The sequence below is a fragment of the Monodon monoceros genome, unplaced genomic scaffold (genome assembly GCF_005190385.1).
Source record: "Monodon monoceros isolate NGI ecotype Baffin Bay Population unplaced genomic scaffold, NGI_Narwhal_1 Super_Scaffold_12, whole genome shotgun sequence".
NCBI classification, from domain to species: domain Eukaryota; kingdom Metazoa; phylum Chordata; class Mammalia; order Artiodactyla; family Monodontidae; genus Monodon; species Monodon monoceros.
Window position 1 is genome coordinate 37,191,106 of NW_021703768.1, and position 19,960 is coordinate 37,211,065.

At 37.7% G+C, this 19,960-nt stretch overlaps 1 protein-coding gene and 1 long non-coding RNA gene across 2 annotated transcripts in view; one reads left to right on the forward strand and one right to left on the reverse strand.

Annotated features, from left to right (window-relative positions):
• Positions 1–1,947, reverse strand: part of FGF10 (fibroblast growth factor 10) — an 82,376-nt gene extending 80,429 nt beyond the window's left edge. Inside the window, exon 1 of the mRNA XM_029219055.1 lies at positions 272–1,947. Coding sequence (XP_029074888.1) covers positions 272–593 — 322 coding nt within the window. The 5' untranslated portion in view covers positions 594–1,947. The remainder of the gene's footprint in view (positions 1–271) is intronic.
• The window catches only part of LOC114893338, a 196,541-nt gene continuing 177,081 nt past the window's right edge, over positions 501–19,960 (forward strand). The window contains exons 1-2 of the long non-coding RNA XR_003792864.1: positions 501–649; positions 8,227–8,295. This is a non-coding gene — a long non-coding RNA (uncharacterized LOC114893338). The remainder of the gene's footprint in view (positions 650–8,226; positions 8,296–19,960) is intronic.

Genomic DNA, 19,960 nt, shown 5'->3' on the forward strand with positions numbered 1-19,960 from the left:
TCCCGCGAGTGACAAGCCAGAGACGGGGCGGGCAGGGTGGCAAAGAGCCTGGGTGGGGGGTGGGAGGGAGCGCGCTACGGGGAGGGGGTTAGGCGGCGCAATGTATACACCGGGGGGGGGGGTGATTTAGTGTGAAAGTATTCCACTTAATCATTTTACAGGAGTTGGGGACGTAAATATTTAGCTGGCCACATCTGGAACAGATTCCCCCCCCCCCTCCGTGGGGTGGGGTGGATAATTGGAAGGAGGGGAGCGCGCATTTGTTACTTACTGTACGGGCAGTTCTCCTTCTTGGTACCGCTGACCTTCCCGTTCTCAATCTTGAGAAAGTACTTGGTGAAAGAGAAGAGCTTTCTCCAGCGGACATCTCCTTGGAGGTGATTGTAGCTCCGCACATGCCTCCCCGCACTGGAAGGAGAGGAGAAGGACGAGGAAGAAGAGGAGTTGGTGGCCTCTGGTGACACCATGCCCTGACCAAGGGCTTGGCAGGTGACAGGGACGGAAGACACTAAGAACAGCAACAAGAAGCAGCAGCAGCAGCCGGGCAGGTGGGGAAAGGCTGAGGCACAATGTGTCAGTATCCATTTCCACATTGTACTGAAACTCTCGGCACTGGAAATTGTCTCATCAGAAGGAACATACTGGAACGGTAAGACCTGGTGCGAGGCAAGGAGACAGCTGGAGGTGGCGGCCGCTGGTTAGCTCCCTCTGGGCTCGGATCTGGCCAGAAGTGAAAGCACCAACATCCATAACTCCTCGGAAGGGCCGGCTGCCTCTTCTCGCTCCTTTCTCGGATCCGCTGCCGCGCGCCCCTCGGTCTCCCGGTGAATGTGGACGTGGGTGGCCGCAGTAGCAGGAGCTGGTGGTGGCCGTCGTGGTGTGGGTAACCCTCGATCTTCGCTCCCCCGGGAGTTACTTTGTTCTCTTCTTCACTCCTTTCTTCACCATGTTAGATGCAGAAAAAGGTCTGAAAAACAGATGACAGCACGGTGAACAAAACCCAAAGGGTCTGGGGTGGGAGGCTGGGGGAGGTATCTGCGCCCTTCTGCGGTTGGCACCTTCTGGTCCCTCTCTGCACAGCCCCAGCTTGCTGGCCAGTTCTAAAAGTGAGTCCCTTTGAGTTGTCAGAACTGGAGTCAGCTGCCCGGTCGCCGTTGTTCTCTTCCCCCTCTTGCTTTCTCTTTTTGGTGGTGCCTGTTGATTTGAAGCCTCCAGAAAGTCACTTCTTGTTTGGAGGGGATGACGGTTGGTGTTTTGTTTGGCCCTATTTCCCTCCCCCCACCGCCCCCCTTCCTTTGGAAAGCCCGCTTGTAAACAGGTTGAAGCCTGGAGTCTAAATGTCAGTGATTCTAAGCCAGAGGTGGGCTCTGCCTCTGCTGGCCAAACCTCATTTGCAGGGGTGGAGAAACGGGGGGCGGGCGGGGGGAAAGGGGGTCAAACGGCGGTGGGACATCTGAAACCCTCGGCTGCTGGGAACTCCGAGGAGAGGGAGGGGAGGGGGCAGGGAGTGGGGAGAGCAGGGGAGCGAGGAGAAGGGAGCGCGATGCCTCTGCCTGGAGCTCGGGGGCTGCGGGTCCTTTCCTCGCCACCCGGGCCGCCGCAGCCTGCAGGCTCCGCCAGCGCCTCCAGCTTGGGCTAATTGCTGCGAAAGCGTCCTTGTGCTCGCAGCGCTGGTCACCGGAGCGAGCAGTATCCTCACGCTTTCCGAATTTTGCTGTCTTCCAGTCTGAACCAATCCCCTCTGGGGAGCCCCTTTCTCACTTGTTTTCCAGTATAGGATTTTTAATTTATTTTTTCCTTTTGGCAGTGAAGTACTTGAGAGCCACCTGGAGCCTGGGGTTTGGCTGACTTTTTTTTCCCCCCTCGCTCGCAGAAGCAAGGGAGGGCTGAGGGAGAAAACAGAAGATGCTGAGGATAAACCCTCCAAGGCAGTAGATTATAAACTGGTGGGAGCGAGCAAAGAAAAGGAAGACATAATTAGCTTCCTTTCCTCCTCTTCTGCCAGCTTCCAAGGAGGTCTCTGCTTTAATGAATCACTGATTTCTCGCTTCCTTTGCTGAAGTAAAAAGTTCACACTTTGGCCCTCTCTGACTTTTAAGCTCAGGGAGATTTATCACCACCCCTAAAAGTCGCCTCTCTCGGCGCAAATGAAATCAGGGACCGAAATGACCGATTTCTGATAGCTAACAAGGGTCGTTTACAGAATAATGCGTGCACTTCAAAGCGAACTCACTTTATTGAGATTGCGAAGATTTAACCATACGATTTTGCCGAATATTCTGCTGTTTCCTAGGCAATTTCCTTTGCCATCAAGAGGTATTTTCTTTCTCCTGTCTTCAAATTTTAATGTTTAAAGGGCTCTATTTTATAAAATAACTGTACCACCCGTCTCCCTCTCTTTTTCACATTCACCACCCTGAAACTCCTTCATTGCTAATAAACTGGCTCATGTCTCAGGTACAGACAGAATCAAGTCCCTGGCTAGGCAGCCTTTGCCAAGGATTAAGAGGCACAAAGAAGGAGATACTGTGATAATCCGTTCCAATCTGAGTAAGAATTCCTAGAGAGTCTCTTTAAGAATTACTCTAAACTAGGGACAGCCTGACTGGAAGAAGTGACTGAAGATGTATTGGTATAAAGTATTTATGTTCTGTAAGGCAGTTGGACCTGTGTGTTATGTTGAAGCATGTGAAATTGCCAATATTTTATGGGTTTTGACCTTCAGAAGTGGCAGTTTCATATGGTTCAACCTAATTTTTAGGCAGCTATCCTAAGAGGGTGAATCACTTCAAGGTGAACTTGGGAGTTTGACCTCTGCAACTGTAATTCGGAGGGAACTAATCAGGCGAGCTTGTGTATATACTACAAACCAGAGTCCCTGCAATGTGCATTTGGTCTCAGTCTTCATTGAACAGGAGAAAAGACAAAGAAATTTAAAAATCTACCTTTGGAAATGGGCTTTAGGAATATTGCCTAATTATGTTGTTTGGTGACTTGAAAAATGACTTTACACCGTGCTCTTATAGTTTCCTGTGCATTCAGAGCCTTTGAAACAGAACACTTTAATACTAGAATCAGGATTTTAACTGCATTATTTATAAACCATTGCAATGCTTATTCAGAAGACTTTGACAATGTGGTAAACACAGTAGATTTTTATATTCAATGTAATTAGCTCTGATTTCTGTAGCTATTAATTGGAGAGTTAAGAAAATAAAGAGCATATGTCAAACAAGTCTGGTTCTTTCATTAAAGCATGGATATTTAAAAATAAACTCACAGTGCTAATTTCAATTTTCTAGTTCATTGTTTTATACCTGAGCTGAAAAATGCCTAAAAAAGAGTGTAGTGTTTCTAAGGAAATAGTTTCAGCCCAGTTGTTCAGCAGAATCCAAATGTTTGAATTGACAAGTAATTAAACCTACATATTTTTTTGAAAATAAAAATATGTTTGATGAAACTGTACAATAAAAATCCTGCCATGAAAAGTTACAAAACACATGAAGTTATTATTTTGAGGTTTCTCTGCACTGGGCACCAACAGTATTGGTGCCAGCTTGAGATCCTTTCAATTCTTTTAACTCACAATAGACAACGCCCCACCCCAAACCTCGAAAGTAGTCTCTCTGTCTCTCTCTGTCTCTGTCTCTCTCTCTCACACATACACACTCTCGTCTCTCTTTCACACACACACACATCTACCAACTTTCTTCTCCAGTAGAAGAAGCTGTTCAGACATTTAAGTTAGAGGTTTTGTGTTTTTATTCTGTCCTAAATGGGAAAAATACATCTTTAAAACTTCCATATTAAAATCTGCTTGCAGCAGGTGCAGTGTTTAAAAGTTCTAGAGCCCTTTCGCCTCTCTTCTGTACAGCGTGATGACAGGAAGGGCATTTACAAAACAGCCCAAAGGAAAAGCTGACATAGCTTTTTAGATTATATCTCATTCTTCTTTCTCTTTTCTGTACAGCCTTTCTTTTATAGCACAGTTGAATCCCTAAATACTCCACTGCTTTGCATTGTTAGGTCACCTCTTAGGTTAGCCCGAGAAAGCCTGAGAAAAGTTCCACAGGAAAGATGCACTATTTAACGGAATTCAATCTCTCCCAATAGATTTGAATCACTAACATAAATGTATGAATGTAGATTATATCTCTGTAATGAGGCCTGAATCATTCTCAGTTACTTCAAAGGACTGAAATTCTACCTTTCTTTTTTAGCAGCAATAATCAGGTCTTAATGGATTCCTTTATTAATTGTTTCTCTGCAACGATTGAAAAGGACAGTACAAGCTTCAGATTAGAATGGTACCTACTAATTCTAAAAGGCAGTTTTTCTCTTCTTTCCAGCCTCTGGAAGGCATGCTTTATTTCTATGCCCTAAACATATCCAGTAATGTTAGGCTAAATCTTTACTGGGGGAAATAGATGTGGCCTTTTGTTAAACACGATGTCTTGAGAAATTATTGAGGCTTTTAAAAGCAAGACTATGGCAGCAGCCATTGAAGAATCCTAAAACGTGGTTATTTGACCTCAGAGAAGCAGTTTGTGTATTTGCTTCCAGATCCTTCAGTAGCTATTCTGTTGAAGCAGTTGGATTCTTTATGTTGCCTGGCACTATCTGTGGTTCACTTACAAGATGTGTGTTCTATTATGTGCGATGTTATTGGCAGTGTCGGTAAGCTGCTTTAAATAATACTAAGTCAGGTCAAAAGTCAGCCAGGCTGTTCTACAAAGTAGACATGTGCAGGCCTCATTTTTGAAGTGTGCAGTGCAGCCTTTATGAGTATGTACTCCAGCTCGTTTTTTCTTTGGGATACGGAAGATGCCAGTTTTAAGGCTTTGTTGGGGCTTGTGATCTTACCAGGATGCAACTAGAGATGATGCTAATAGTCATAATATCTGGGGGAAAATAAAATAGTGATATCTTACTGGTTTTTAACTAGGGGTTTCAAATGAAAGGAAAAGAGGTCTTACCTCATGGAGAGTAGTGTAATACTGCAGAGCCAATGGGACTCTTAGCAATAATTGAATCTAACTCATTCATTTCATAGGTGAATGAACAACTGATGCCCAAGTCACTCAGTGGTAGAACAGAGTTTGGAACTCAGGTACTAGGTTATGGGCTATTGGCTTAATTTTTTGGTAACACCTGTCTTGTCTATTTTCTCTTTTCCCCTCTCTGCTCCTCTTCTCCTTATCATTGACCACTCATCACTCTAATGTCTGAGATGCCAGCGGGGAAATGATAAAAAGGGTTAGGAGGCTTTACTTATGGAAAACCAATATTTCTTTGTTACAGTAGATTAGCCAGAGAAAAGTAATAAAATAATTTAGTGTTGAATTATTAAGTACCAGTTGACTAGCCAAATAAATATTGAGATTTATTTGGCAAAGGGGGCTATTTTATCAAATCCTGTGAAATGAACACAATTGGAAAGCAATGTATATACATATTTCCAGAATATTCAAGGATTTTTAAAAATATATAATCTAATTTATAAGTTATCCTCCAGAAAATTTATGGCAACTTCTAGAAAAGTAGATTTATAATTTGATTCTGTTTTCTGTATTCTACTATTAAGTTTCCATAAAGCAGTATGATATTTCAGAGCATAGGTATTGGATTAAACAATTTTTTACAAAGTTTGAAACTAATGTAAATTTCCTATTCCCTAGCTCTCAGACAGATTTAATGATCTCTTATTGAGAAGGAGAAATGGCTAAGATGGTGAAAAGGAATTTTTGAAGGAAAAAATATTCTATATAAGGATGTTTAAATCATATAATAAATCACCAAAAATTCCTGGAAACTGAACTCTGCATCTTGGCACCAAACACAACAAACATATTTCCACAAAGCTGCTGTTTGTCTCCTTCCAGCTGATGGTAAACAGAACCTTCCCTTGACAAAGCTGTGAAGTCTCTGAAGAGTTCTGTTTGTTTTCTGTGTTCTCAGCTGTCCCTTTGTCGAAATGTGCCTCCTTTCGCTTCAAGCTCTCTAGGTTTCTTAGTCCTGTATCCTAGATCAAAATTTTAAACATTTTGATCTCAGTCATTTATGTTTGTGAATTAATTGGCGGGTCGTAGTGTTTTCTTTAAAGTTGCAATGCTTTATAACAACAGACATTTGTAGTATCTTCATTTCTCCATCCATTCACTAATTGGTTTTTATTCAACTAATGTTTATTGATACCTATTGTGTGCTAGCTGGACATTGTACATTTTGCAGGATTTTACAATAAATGAGAGCAATTTACCTTTCAAAGAGCATGAATGAATGAATGAATGAACAAATGAATGATTTTAGGCACTTTATTATTGATGGACAAAACAGGGTTATCTTAGGACTCAGACAGCAAATGGAGAGATTGAGAAGAAAAAGAAGAGCCCCTGAAATTTCTTTCTGGTTGTTCTACTCCTTACAGGAAGAGCTGAAGGAAACCCTGAACTCTATTCTCAGCTTCATGAAGGAGCAAGACTCGATCTTTGACGGCTTTATGGCCCTGGCACAACCCCTACAGTTTCTCCTGCACTCTGGGGATTTGGGCTACGTCCTTTCTGCTAACTGAACCTGACTCGGTTTCTTTTCCTTCTGTTCTCAGACTCCTGGATGCACATTTTGTGTTTTCTAGCTCATTATGTTAATTATTTCCCGCTAAGAGTTCCCTAATCTATCTGCTGCCGTGTGCTTCCCATTAAAACATACACATCATCAAATATAATTTGACCTAACATCCGTTCTCCCTATTTGACAAATTTTTCTCTGATAAATAGACTTTGACAAAGATTTATTATCAATGAATTAGTATTCATAGAATATTACAAATTAGTATTAACAGAAATATTATTGTTTTGGAGGAATGCAATATGCACAGTGCTGGTTTTTCTTGGGTTGGTCCCCAGACCGATTTTCTGCCCTTTTCTGCTCAGCTCTGTTCTGACATCTGTGCATCACTAGTGTCCCTTGGATGGATGGATGGATGACTTGCAGTTGGTTTTGGCAGTGGGAGAATGGGATCTTCAGAAGATTAGAGAACTTCTGGGTATTTCTTCCTCTCCTCCTCTTTGTTTCAGTATCACTTTTCTAGGAGTGGCTGTGTCCCTCCAGATCCTCTCCTCCAGGGCTCCAGCTACCACTGGAGTTCCTACAATATTTCCTCCCCTCAGCCCTGAAGTGCAAGGAGTGGTAACAGTTCCTCTCTATTGCTAATCTGTGTCATCCTTTGCTCTTTCCTTTCACATACATACACCTCTACAACTAGTAATTTTGTTCAAGTCTCTTCACATGAAGCAATGAGGGTAAATTTTGTGTCCTAGTCAGGACACCAACTACGGTATATATATTCTGATAACCAGCGTATAATAAAATACATTTTGTATATATGCAAAACTCCACAGGGGAGTGTAATTTAATACAAAGTACCTTGGGGAGCATCTAGTGCTTGCTTGACGTGCTATATTCCTTGAGCTGTACGAAAGATAGCGACACATGTCATTTGCCCTCAAGAAGTGTAGAATCTAGTATTAAGTTTTGATTGATTATCGTGGAAGTTTTTTGATTTGGCGAATGATTTTGAAGTACAAAATTAAAGAGTAGAACATTTTGGTTACCAAATGTGCAATAGAACACTTTTACATAAATAAATTTAGAAAAGGAATTCAGTAAAGTAGAAGTTGTGTTCATAAAAAGGATATGTATTTGTGGAAAGCTATAAAAAGCTCTATATTAAAATTAGCTTTCTTCTTTTTAGTTTGGTATGAAAATTTAACTGTTTCCTAATTTAAATCTTTACTAATCTTTAAAAATCATGAATTTTTTGTGAGTAAATTTGTTGTACTAACTGACCTTTGCTTATAGTTTAGTAAAGAAAGGAAGGAGGGGAATTAACAGTATTATTTTCTGGCCTACTTTGTTTTTATATAAAAACAAATCTTTAAGAACAGAGATGTAGGCAGGCTTGAAATATACAGTTGGGCATAAAAGCTGGTTATGGTACCAAAACTCCCCAAATTAAATACATATACAGATAATTTTGTGAGCTGACCACCTTTCAGACAATTCCACAAATTTGACAGAAGTATAATTTGTTATAGAAATCAATATAGCCTAGAATATATGGAGCGCAGATCAAGGATTTCACTTTTATCCTCTCACTTTATCACCCTGAACAATGATAAAGCTTTATAGCTGGAAAAGACTTTTAACTTCCTTAGTTCTTTATAGGTGAAAAAAGAAGAAGAGAAAAGGCCTGGGAAGATGAAGCAAGCTGTTCAGGATGACAGTGATGAGCCAGTACGTATGCACTAAAATAGCAAATTGCAAGAATTTCAGCTTTCACATACTTAATGGATGTAATCTCCTTGCAAGAACAACAGTGGCCCCTGCTGAGGCTGTGGGACAGGGAGGGAGAAAAGGAACATTTCAGAATCTCCAGGGCATTTAGCATGCTGTTTGGAGAATTCTCAGGGTTTATTCCAATGCGTGCCTTTAGAAGAGCAAGTCCCTGTGGTTAACATATGAAGTTACCCCCGAATTAGGAAAGCGTCTACATAAATCCTAGCTAAGGGGTAAACAGATTGCTCTTGGAATAATAGTTCAAAATATGTCATTTTAAAATTAATCAAGAATCTATAAGGGCTTCTTCTTGTCTCTGCCATTCTGGCTTTTATGTTCCTATTTCAGTTATCAGTGGAGGTTTGGATAATTTTGTTTGATATATTTAAATTTTATGGGCAGAGAGAAAAAGGACTTAGAAATATTTCTTTGGCTAACTTGTGAGAAAGAAATATTATTTTGTCTTTAACCAAAATTATACTCATTTGTGCATGGATTAGGGTATGCTCTTCCTACTTTATAGCATTACATTTTCTGGATTTATGTATTTATCTCGTATTGGTTTTACCTATATTTGCCATGGTTAAAAAATAGGAAAATATATATGAGAAATATTTTAATCTCATATTTTCTGCAATTAGAAACTTAATTGTGGAAAATCACCTTACCCATTCCCTCATTCCTATCATTACACACACACACACACACACACACACACACACACACACACACACACCTTTAAGCACTTCTTGTTAGCTATCTAGTTTTGTTTTGAATTATTGAAAAATAAAGCCTGTCAGATCATTTAGAATTGATTGAAAAATAATTTTTTTAACTCCAAAGCTTGAATTAGGAAGATGGCCAAAAATTACAGTGGCTCATTTTCATTATTTTCTCTTTTATTCCAGTTTTATTGAGAAATAATTGACACGCATCTCTGTATAAATTTAAGATATACAGCATGATGATTTGATCTACATATATTGTGAAATGATTACCACAACAGGTTTAGTTAACATCCATCATATCATATAGATAAAACAAAAAGAAAAGAAAAAGAAAAAAAAATTTCTCCTTGGGATGAGAACTCTTAGGATCTACTCTCTTATCAACTTCCCTGTATATTATACAGTGTTAGCTATAGTCATCATGTTGGGCATTACATCCCTACTACTTATTTATTTTGTAACCCTTTTGACCACCTTCCTCCAAATACATAAACAACTTTTGCACTAGTTCAATATTTACCTATAACAGATTTTTGTTATTTATACAAATTAGTACTGGATGCTCTCTGTTTTAGAGGTCAACTTCTAGACTGACAGAAATAAAACTAGCAAAAGAATTACTTAGTGGAACAGAGAAAGTAGTCTATTGTAATTGGAAGGCAACTATGAACATTTGGTTTATCAAAGAAAGTTAAATGTTACAGTAATAGAAACTGTAGACAAACTGTGAGTTCTTTGTCATCAATGAATAAGATAGCAGAGGAAGTAGAAAGGAGTATTGACCTTAGAAGTACACGTTGAAGTCCAGGGAGGTGGAGTAACCTGCCCAAATGGCAGGATTCCCACACAATCCTGTGAATAGAAAAACACTGGGTACACAGATTGAGTACTTTGAACCTCAGAAATGCCAGTTAGCAAAGTTTGGGGGTATCTGTTGGGAAGATCCAGTGGGTAACAGCAGTGGAACTTTGTAATGATGTCTTTTTGTAGTTTTCTTTTTTAGATACCTCATTTTATTATTTCTTCCAGAAAGTTCAGGGTTCTGAATGTAGGCTCAAATGAAAGCATGTCCTCTGCTTCTTTATTCCTTTTCTAAATGCAGACATTTGTTCTGCACAACTGCTTCTTCTGCTTCATTATTGATATTGCAGCAGTAACGGTAAAGAGAGCCTTTTCCTGTAACTTGGGGGATGGGCTTTATGTGTTAAGTTGCCCTTCTCCTTTTATCCCTTGGGGGCAGAGACCTGACTTCTGAGCTAATTTTGTGCCAAGATAAAAAATAATTTGTTTATCTTGCTTAGGAATTGAAGGCTGATGGCTGCACATAGATTCTACATAATTAGTGGAGAAAAAAAATTTCAAACTATTTGAGGACATTCCCAGTGAGCAACTGGAACTTCCTTTGGTGAGGATTCTTAACACAAGACCCCAATCTCATTTTTTCAGAGAACAAAGGGGGCCATGGGGGTAAAAAATCCCTATTTACTCACTGCTTAAGAATTAGAATTTAGGTAACAAACTGCTGTCATTTTCAACTTTGCTTTTGTATTTTGAGTTTGTCAGATGAATTTTTGTTAATGTACTTTTAAATTAAGTAAAACTTTAAATTAGAACAAAGATGGAACACCTAAGGACAGGATCTCCCATTATCAAAATGCAAAATAAAATTGACTGTGATGTTAAAAAAATTTATAACTAAGCAAAGCCAGTGGGAAAAAGTGACTAGTTTATCTTTTGGTAAATAAGCAAGGGAAATGAAATACAGACAGCAAGAAAGCCACATATTTGGTAAAGACAGAAACCTCAGATTTCTTTTTAATAAAGCAATTTTCAGATTTAGCAACATAAAGTATAATTAGTTTTGGTACGTAAGAACATTTTATTGATAAACACTACCCTTTTAGGCCTACTGAAAATACACAAGGCTATATCCACATGACAGCAGATAGATGTTTTAGGAAGAAATTAATTGCTGTATAAAGTTTTGGGAGCCAGTTTCATTTACATCATTTTTTGTCTTGAGGATATTTGCTTCTGTCACTTGGAAGGAATCCATTTTTTCCTGTTTGAATTGTCTTTATCACTAAGTAGATTTTCCAAAGCTATTCTGCTGAGTGACTATTAGGGAAAATTGGAAATCTGTGCCTGACATTATGTTGGTAGGTGGAGAAAGAAAAAGCTCTGTACCCTCTAACTTCCATCAGGAAAGAGCAGAATCTGGAAGTAAATTACTATTAAGAAGGGATGAAGGGAAGGTGAAATATTTTGTCACACAGGCTGTTCCCTCCTAGGGCCCAGTGGTGGGGGATGGAGAGAGCCCAGCCACTCTGCTGGCATGCAGATGGAGGGGGTTCTGATCCAGATCCCTGCCTTTCATCAAAGCAGCTGTAAGACCAAGAGCCTGAGCCTTGGCACTTTCCTCTTTTGGTGGAGAGAAGTAGACGAGGCACTGTTCTCAATTCTAAAGGTGTGTAAGGTTCAGTGGAGGAGGCTGGAAGCTTAGGTAGGAGCATGACAGGAGGGAGTGGTTGCTCCTTTGGTGCACATTTTTTAAAAGCAAAACCACTTTAAGAACCCTAACATAAGTCATCACTCTTCTCTTGTAATGTTTTACTTTCAGCACTGTTGTATGGATATTATCGAAGTTAGTAATAGTAACATGCTTTTGTTTAAAAGGGAGAAAATCTTTTATAAAATGAGAAAGTAATGTGTTTGAAACTGGGCGATACATGGAAACTCAAATCAGTCTTTGCCTCAGCAGATGTTGTGTGTGCTACACGCTGTTGAATATTATTTTGGGTTTATTTTCTGACAGAGGTGTATTTCTTGGAACTGTCTCTTATAGGAAAATATGGAGTTTCTCAGCCTTCACTTTCTATACTTTCACATTGCTGGAGACTGCCCAAGTCTGTCCAGATGCAAGTTAGATGAAGAATGGCAAATGCTTGTTAATCTGTGTTTTAATTATCTCTTCTAATAGTATCTTCTACAGTTGTTCATGTGGGGGGAAAGAATAACTCAGAATATTTGTCAGGCTTTTGTATATTATTATATTTATAAGTGTAATCATTACAATTATTACATTTGCAGGTGAATAGGAAAAGAGGGAAGGGCACTAGCCCTGGAAATTAGGAAATCTAGATTATAGTTCTAACACTAATAATTTTGAGGCCTAGCACTAATATTTAGGTAAAAGAGTAGATACCCTTTGGCTCTAAAATTATCTAACATGTGAGACCCAGAATAATGAAGGATGTATTTTACCAGTACTGCATATGGCACTAGTAGGAACAAATAGCATTTAACATTGAGAGTCTGATCTTGTCACTTGAATTATTTGTGGAATCATGGAATGATAGAACTGAATGCCCATTTACTATCATACTCTATTTTCATTTTTCTCCTTACAGTTGCACAGGAGGCAACTATGGTCCAGAAAGGAAAAATTACTTGCCCAAGATTATCCAGCTAATTAGTGACAGAACCTGTAGAAGCTGCGTGCTGCAACTTTCCAATATTCTTTTCTCTTATACCCATCTTTTGAAGCAAATGTAATGTAAAATTTTTGTTTTTAGAAAGATAAGTAATAGAGTGAGAAATGTAGTGAGTAAATGCAAATGTAGATAAAGGGGAACTCTGACTAAATGGATTTTTTTAAAAAATCTTATACAAGTTACTATAAAAAAGACTTTGGCATAAATCTAGTTACTTAGGATGGGAAGGGGTTGGAAGTCAAGTCCATGGCACTTGATTAAAGATAAGAAATCAAGAGTAACCATAGGTGACCCTGATGGCATAAGACAAATCTGTTTGATTACTTATTTATAATTATATTTTAGAGTCCTCAATGATACTGAAATAATCTACAGTTAAACGTTCTCAGCCAATAGAAATTAATTGAAAACAAATTATCAAAACACTACATGAACGAGCAGAAAAATGATGAACTCTATTTTTTTTAATTTTGTTTTATTTTTTAACATCTTTATTGGAGTATAATTGCTTTACAATGGTGTGTTAGTTTCTGCTTCATAACAAAGTGAACCAGTTATACATATACATAGGTTCCTATATCTCTTCCCTCTTGCGTCTCCCTCCCTGCCACCCTCCCTATCCCACCCCTCTAGGAGGTCACAAAGCACCAAGCTGATCTCCCTGTGCTATGCGGCTGCTTCCCACTAGCTATCTATTTTACGTTTGGTAGTGTATATATGTCCATGCCACTCTCTTGCTTTGTCACACCTTCCCCTTCCCCCTCCCCATATCTTGAAGTCCATTGTCTAGTAGGTCTGTGTCTTTATTCCCGTCTTACCCCTAGTTTCTTCATGGCCTGTTTTTTTTTTTCTTAGATTCCATATATATGTGTTAGCATATGATATTTGTTTTTCTCTTTCTGACTTACTTCACTCTGTATGACAGACTCTAGGTCCACCCACCTCACTACAAATAACTCAGTTTCGTTTCCTTTTATGGCTGAGTAATATTCCATTGTATATATGTGCCACATCTTTATCCATTCATCTGCTGATGGACACTTAGGTTGCTTCCATCTCCGGGCTATTGTAAATAGAGCTGCAATGAACATTTTGGTACATGACTCTTTTTGAATTATCGTTTTCTCAGGGTATATGCCCAGTAGTGGGATTGCTGGGTCGTATGGTAGTTCTATTTGTAGTTTTTTAAGGAACCTCCATACTGTTCTCCATAGTGGCTGTATCAATTTACATTCCCACCAGCAGTGCAAGAGTGTTCCCTTTTCTCCATATTCTCTGCAGCATTTGTTGTTTCTAGATTTTTTAATGATGGCCATTCTGACCGGTGTGAGATGATATCTCATTGTAGTTTTGATTTGCATTTCTCTAATGATTTTGAGCATTCTTTCATGTGTTTGTTGGCAATCTGTATATCTTCTTTGGAGAAATTATTTAGGTCTTCTGCCCATTTTTGGATTGGATTGTTTGTTTTTTTGATATTGAGCTGCATGAGCTGCTTGTAAATTTTGGAGATTAATCCTTTGTCAGTTGCTTCATTTGCAAATATATTCTCCCATTCTGAGGCTTGTCTTTTGGTCTTGTTCATGGTTTCCTTTGCTGTGCAAAAGCTTTTAAGTTTCATTAGGTCCCATTTTCTTATTTTTGTTTTTATTTCCATTTCTCTAGGAGGTGGGTCAAAAAGGATGTTTCTGTGATTGATGTCATAGAGTGTTCTGCCTATGTTTTCCTCTAAGAGTTTGATAGTTTCTGGCCTTACATTTAGGACTTTAATTCATTTTGAGCTTATTTTTGTGTATGGTCTTAGGGAGTGTTCTAATCTCATACTTTTACATGTACCTGTCAAGTTTTCCCAGCACCACTTATTGAAGAGGCTGTCCTTTCTCCACTGTACATTCCTGCCTCCTTTATCAAAGATAAGATGACCATATATGCATGGGTTTATCTCTGGGCTTTCTATCCTGTTCCGTTGATCTATGTTTCTGTTTTAGTGCCAGTACCATACTGTCTTGATTACTGTAGCTTTGTAGTACAGTCTGAAGTCAGGGAGCCTGATTCCTCCAGCTCCGTTTTTCATTCACAAGATTGCTTTGGCTATTCGGGGTCTTTTGTGTTGCCATACAAATTGTGAAATTTTTTGTTCTAGTTCTGTGAAAAATGCCAGTGGTACATTGATAGGGATTGCATTGAATCTGTAGATTGCTTTGGGTAGTAGAGTCATTTTCACAATGTTGATTCTTCCAATCCAAGAACATGGTATATCTCTCCATCTATTTGTATCATTTTAAATTTCTTTCATCAGTGTCTTATAATTTTCTGCATACAGGTCTTTTGTCTCCTTAGGTAGGTTTATTACTGGATATTTTGTTCTTTTTGTTACAATGGTAAGTGGGAGTGTTTTCTTAATTTCACTTTCAAATTTTTATCATTAGTGTATAGGAATGCAAGAGATTTGTGTGCATTAATTTTGTATTCTGCTACTTTACCAAATTCATTGATTAGCTCTAGTAGTTTTCTGGTAACATCTTTACAATTCTCTGTGTATAGTATCATGTCATCTGAAAACAGTGACAGCTTTACTTCTTCTTTTCCGACTTGGATTCCTTTTATTTCTTTTTCTTCTCTGATTGCTGTGGCTAAAACTTCCAAAACTATGTTGAATAAGAGTGGTGAGAGTGGGCAACCTTGTCTTGTTGCTGTCTTCGTGGAAATGCTTTCAGTTTTTCACCATTGAGGACGATGTTGGCTGTAGGTTTGTCATATATGACCTTTATTATGTTGAGGAAAGTTCACTCTGTGCCTACTTTCTGCAGGGTTTTTATCATAAATGGGTGTTGAATTTTGTCGAAAGCTTTCTCTGCATCTATTGAGATGATCATATGGTTTTTCTCCTTCAATTTGTTAATATGGTGTATCACGTTGATTGATTTGCATATATTGAAGAATCCTCGCATTCCTGGAATAAACCCCACTTGATCATGGTGTATGATCCTTTTAATCTGCTGTTGGATTCTGTTTGCTGGTATTTTGTTAAGGATTTTTGCATCTGTGTTCATCAGTGATATTGGCCTGTAGTTTTCTTTCTTTGTGACATCCTTGTCTGGTTTTGGTATCAGGGTGATGGTGGCCTCGTAGAATGAGTTTGGGAGTGTTCCTCCCTCTGCTATATTTTGGAAGAGTTTGAGAAGGATAGGTGTTAGCTCTTCTCTAAATGTTTGATTGAATTCGTCTGTGAAGCCATCTGATCCTGGGCTTTTGTTTGTTGGAAGATTTTTAATCACAGTCTGAATTTCAGTGTTTGTGATTGGTCTGTTCTTATTTTATATTTCTTCCTGGTTCAGTCTTGGCAGGTTGTGCATTTCTAAGAATTTGTCCATTTCTTCTATGTTGTCCATTTTATTGGCATAGCGTTGCTTGTAGTAATCTCTCCTGATCTTTTGTATTTCTGCAGTGTCAGTAGTTACTTCTCCTTTTTCATTTCTAATTCTATTGATTTGAGTCTTCTCCCTTTTTTTCTTGATGAGTCTGGCTAATGGTTTATCAATTTTGTTTATCTTCTCAAAGAACCAGCTTCTAGTTTTATTGATCTTTCCTATCGTTTCCTTCATTTCTTCTTCATGTATTTCTGATCTGATCTTTATGATTTCTTTCCTTCTGCTCACCTTGGGGTTTTTTTGTTCTACTTTCTCTAATTGCTTTAGGTGCAAGGTTAGATTGTTTATTTGAGATGTTTCCTGTTTCTTAAGGTAGGATTGTATTGCTGTAAACTTCCCTCTTAGAACTGCTTTTGCTGCGTCCCATAGGTTTTGATGAACTCTTTCATCAGGTGATTTCTAGGAATTTACCCCAAGAAAATAATCCTTGACCTTCCCTGTCATCTGTGGAAAGATGACTTAAGTTTTAATACCTATCTCACTATTGCACTAACTGGACTTCAACCTTGCATATTTTGGTCCTGTCTCCTCTAGGATACTTCTTTAAACACAGAAGTTTTCTTTTATCATCACTTTGTGGTTTTTGTTTTTAATATGATTTTGTTTTGCTTTATTTATTTTGGGAAAACTTAGAGTTTTAATAAAATCTTAGTCTAATGATTTTCTCAGTATGATTCTATACTACTCTGGGTACTTTCCCCTTAGAATGCTCTCCTTATTTCTTATATATCCATGCTTAGGGGGTTCATACATTGAATTCTTAATCAACGCTAATCTCACTTCCATTTAAGTGGTTCTTCCATTATCTGGAAATAAAACTGATTTTCACTTTATGAATTTCCCAATCCCATTTTCATAAAATTATCTAGTAATTAATTTTAACAGTGCCACATTGCACAATTCTGGGGTCCATCATTCCTGTGTTAGTCTATGTGAAAAATGTCTCCTGGTATTTTGCAATGCATTCGCAATGCTGAGATTTATGTAGCAGACACTACTGGCTGCCAATCCAAGAACTATTGCCAGCCTTTCTCTTTGTGACATTGTTGCTAATTTATTTGGTAAATCCACCCTCCTCTTCAGGGCCATATAACTCACTATATACTATTGTTTTTGTTGGTGATTGGTTTTAGGATGGGCATGTGACATAGTTCTGGAATAAGGGAAGACTTCTGGCAACGTTACTGATAAATAAAGAGATGCCTTTTTTCATATGCCAGCCATTGTCTTATGTAGATGAGGTCTCTGGAACAATGGCAATTTGTGTCTATGAAGGAAGGTGTAGACTACAGTAAGCAGCCATCTGCAGTGACTGAAACTCTGATGAAACCACAGGCTTTCTAGTCTGAAACACCAAAATACAGAGTGATGACTTTAACCATTGGAAAGTGAAGGTCAGCTCTGGAAAGTGAAGAATCAGAATATTGTAGTCCCAAGTTTTCCTGACAAGCTCTGCCTAATTATATGGCTAACCACTGAAACATGCATGTGTGGAACAGACCCTAGCTAAAGATAAAATAACTGAGCTGAGATCTGAGCTACTGAAGAATTTGTACTTTGAATCCAATCAAATTAATTAGCCAGAGAAATATAATAGAATCCACATCATATCATTTCCAGTGTCCAGTATATAACCCCAAATCACTCAACATATGAAAAATCGGAAAATATGACCCTTTCTCAAGAGAAAGGACAATTAGCAGATACCAATACCAAGATAACCCAAATGTTGAAATTAGCATAGAAAGACTTTAAGGAGTTACTCAATGAGGCAAATTAAGGTAAAGAAAAATATGCTCACAATGACTAAAAAGGTAAGAAATCAAATCATAGAGATAAAAACATTCAAAAGGAAAAACAAATAGAAATTCTGGAGCTGAAAATACAACATCCTCAATAAAAATGTCACTTAATAATATAATGGATATTTCAAGGAAAATAATCAGTGAGACTCAACTGGGTGAAGGCAATTATCTAAAGAATATAGAGAAAAAGATTTTTAAAACATAAAAGAGACTCTGGGGCTTATAGAATAATATTATTAGTTCTAATATATGTGTAATTGGTACCCCTAAGGAGAGAAAGGAGAAAATATGGCAGGAAGAAGGAGGAGGCAGAAGAGGAGGAGGGAGAAATAGTGGCTGAAATTGTGAAAGACAAAAATTTATAGATTCACAGCAGCTCAGTGACTTAATATGAACAATATCCCTAGATCTCTTAAGTAGATTGAATTATTATAGAAAATTTTATCATGGAATAAACTGCAGGCCCAGAGGGTTTCACTGATAAATTCTAAGAAACATTAATGAAGAAATAACCCAATATTACACTAAACATTTCATGAAAAAGAGGAAAAGTTTCTCCGAAATTATGATGAGACTAGTAGAAAGGCTGACTAAGGCACTGCAAGGGAAAAAAAAGAAGAAAGAAACCAATGAACAATATCCCTTGTGACTATAGATGAAGTATATATGCTAATAACGAAGTATTAGCATAACAAAACATTAACATAAAAAGCACATTAAATCTTGACTAAGCAGTTTATCTTAGGAATACCCATTTTAACATTTAAAATCTATTTTATTAACTATATTAACAAATTACTATATTAACAAAATAAAAATTATTTCAATAAATGCAGAGAAAACATTAGAGAAAATTCATCACCAATTTATGATAAACATTCCCAGCAAACTAGGAATAAAAGGGGATTTCCTTAATCTGATAGAGGATACATGTAAAAATATACAGCTAATATCATACACATTGCCAAAATATTGAACATTTTCTCCCAAATATTGGAAACAAGGCAAAAATACCCACAGTCACCCTTTGTATTCAACATTGGTTGGAAGTCCTAGTCATTGGAATAAGACAAAGAATAAAAATTTTAAGATGTAAGGATCAGATAGGAAGAAATAAAATTGCCTTTAATTCACAGATGATATGATTATTTGTATAGAATATTCTAAGGAATATACAAAAAATACCAGATATAATAGTTAAATTTGAGAGTGATGCAGGATACAAGCCTGATAGGGAAAAAAACACAGACAACAGAAAAAAACAACCTATTGTACTTTTACATACTAGCAGTAAACAGTTGGAAAATAAAATATTAAAAAACTGCATTTGCAATCATGTCACAATACACATAATACTTAAGGATGAATTAAACAGTAAATGTATGAGATCTCTGCACTGAAAACAACAAAACATTGTTGACAGAAATTAAGAAGACCTACATAAAGAGATACCCCATGTTCATGAATTGGAAGACCCAGTATTTTTAAGATGTTAATTCTCCCAAAATTGATGTATAGATTCAATGCAATCCCAACCATAATCTTAGCATATTTATTTGTAAAATCTACAAATGATTCTGAAATATATATGGCAATGCAAAACAATTTAAAATACTTAAGGCACTCTTCAAGAAGAACAAAATTGGATGATTTAAAGCCTTACTATAATTCTGCATATCAAGACAGCATGGGACAGAGAAAAAGACTGATAATGGAACAGAATAGAAATCTCAGAAATAGACCCATATTTGTATGGTGATTTGATTTTCAGCAAAGTGACTTAAGCAATCCAGTGGTAAAGGAAAATATTTTCAACAAATAATGTAATAACTGGGTATCCAGATTAAAAATAAAAAGAAACTTAGTTGAGATTGAGGGTTTGGAAAACAGTGTGTAAGCTGTTTAGGAGTTACCGCTTCATCCTAAAAACAAGTAAAAAGCTGAACAAACTGGAAAATCAACAATTCTTCTTAGATCTGTTAGAGATTCCGAGGTCACAGTCCAAACCACTACCCCAAATATTGAAGAGACAGACAGGTAGATTGAGAGTCACAATTTATGGAAGCAGAAATCCATCAGCAGAAATCTCCACAGGAACAAGTGCCAGGGTAGAACAATGTAAACAGTAGTTGGCAAATTGCTGGATGATCAGTGTGTATGACTTT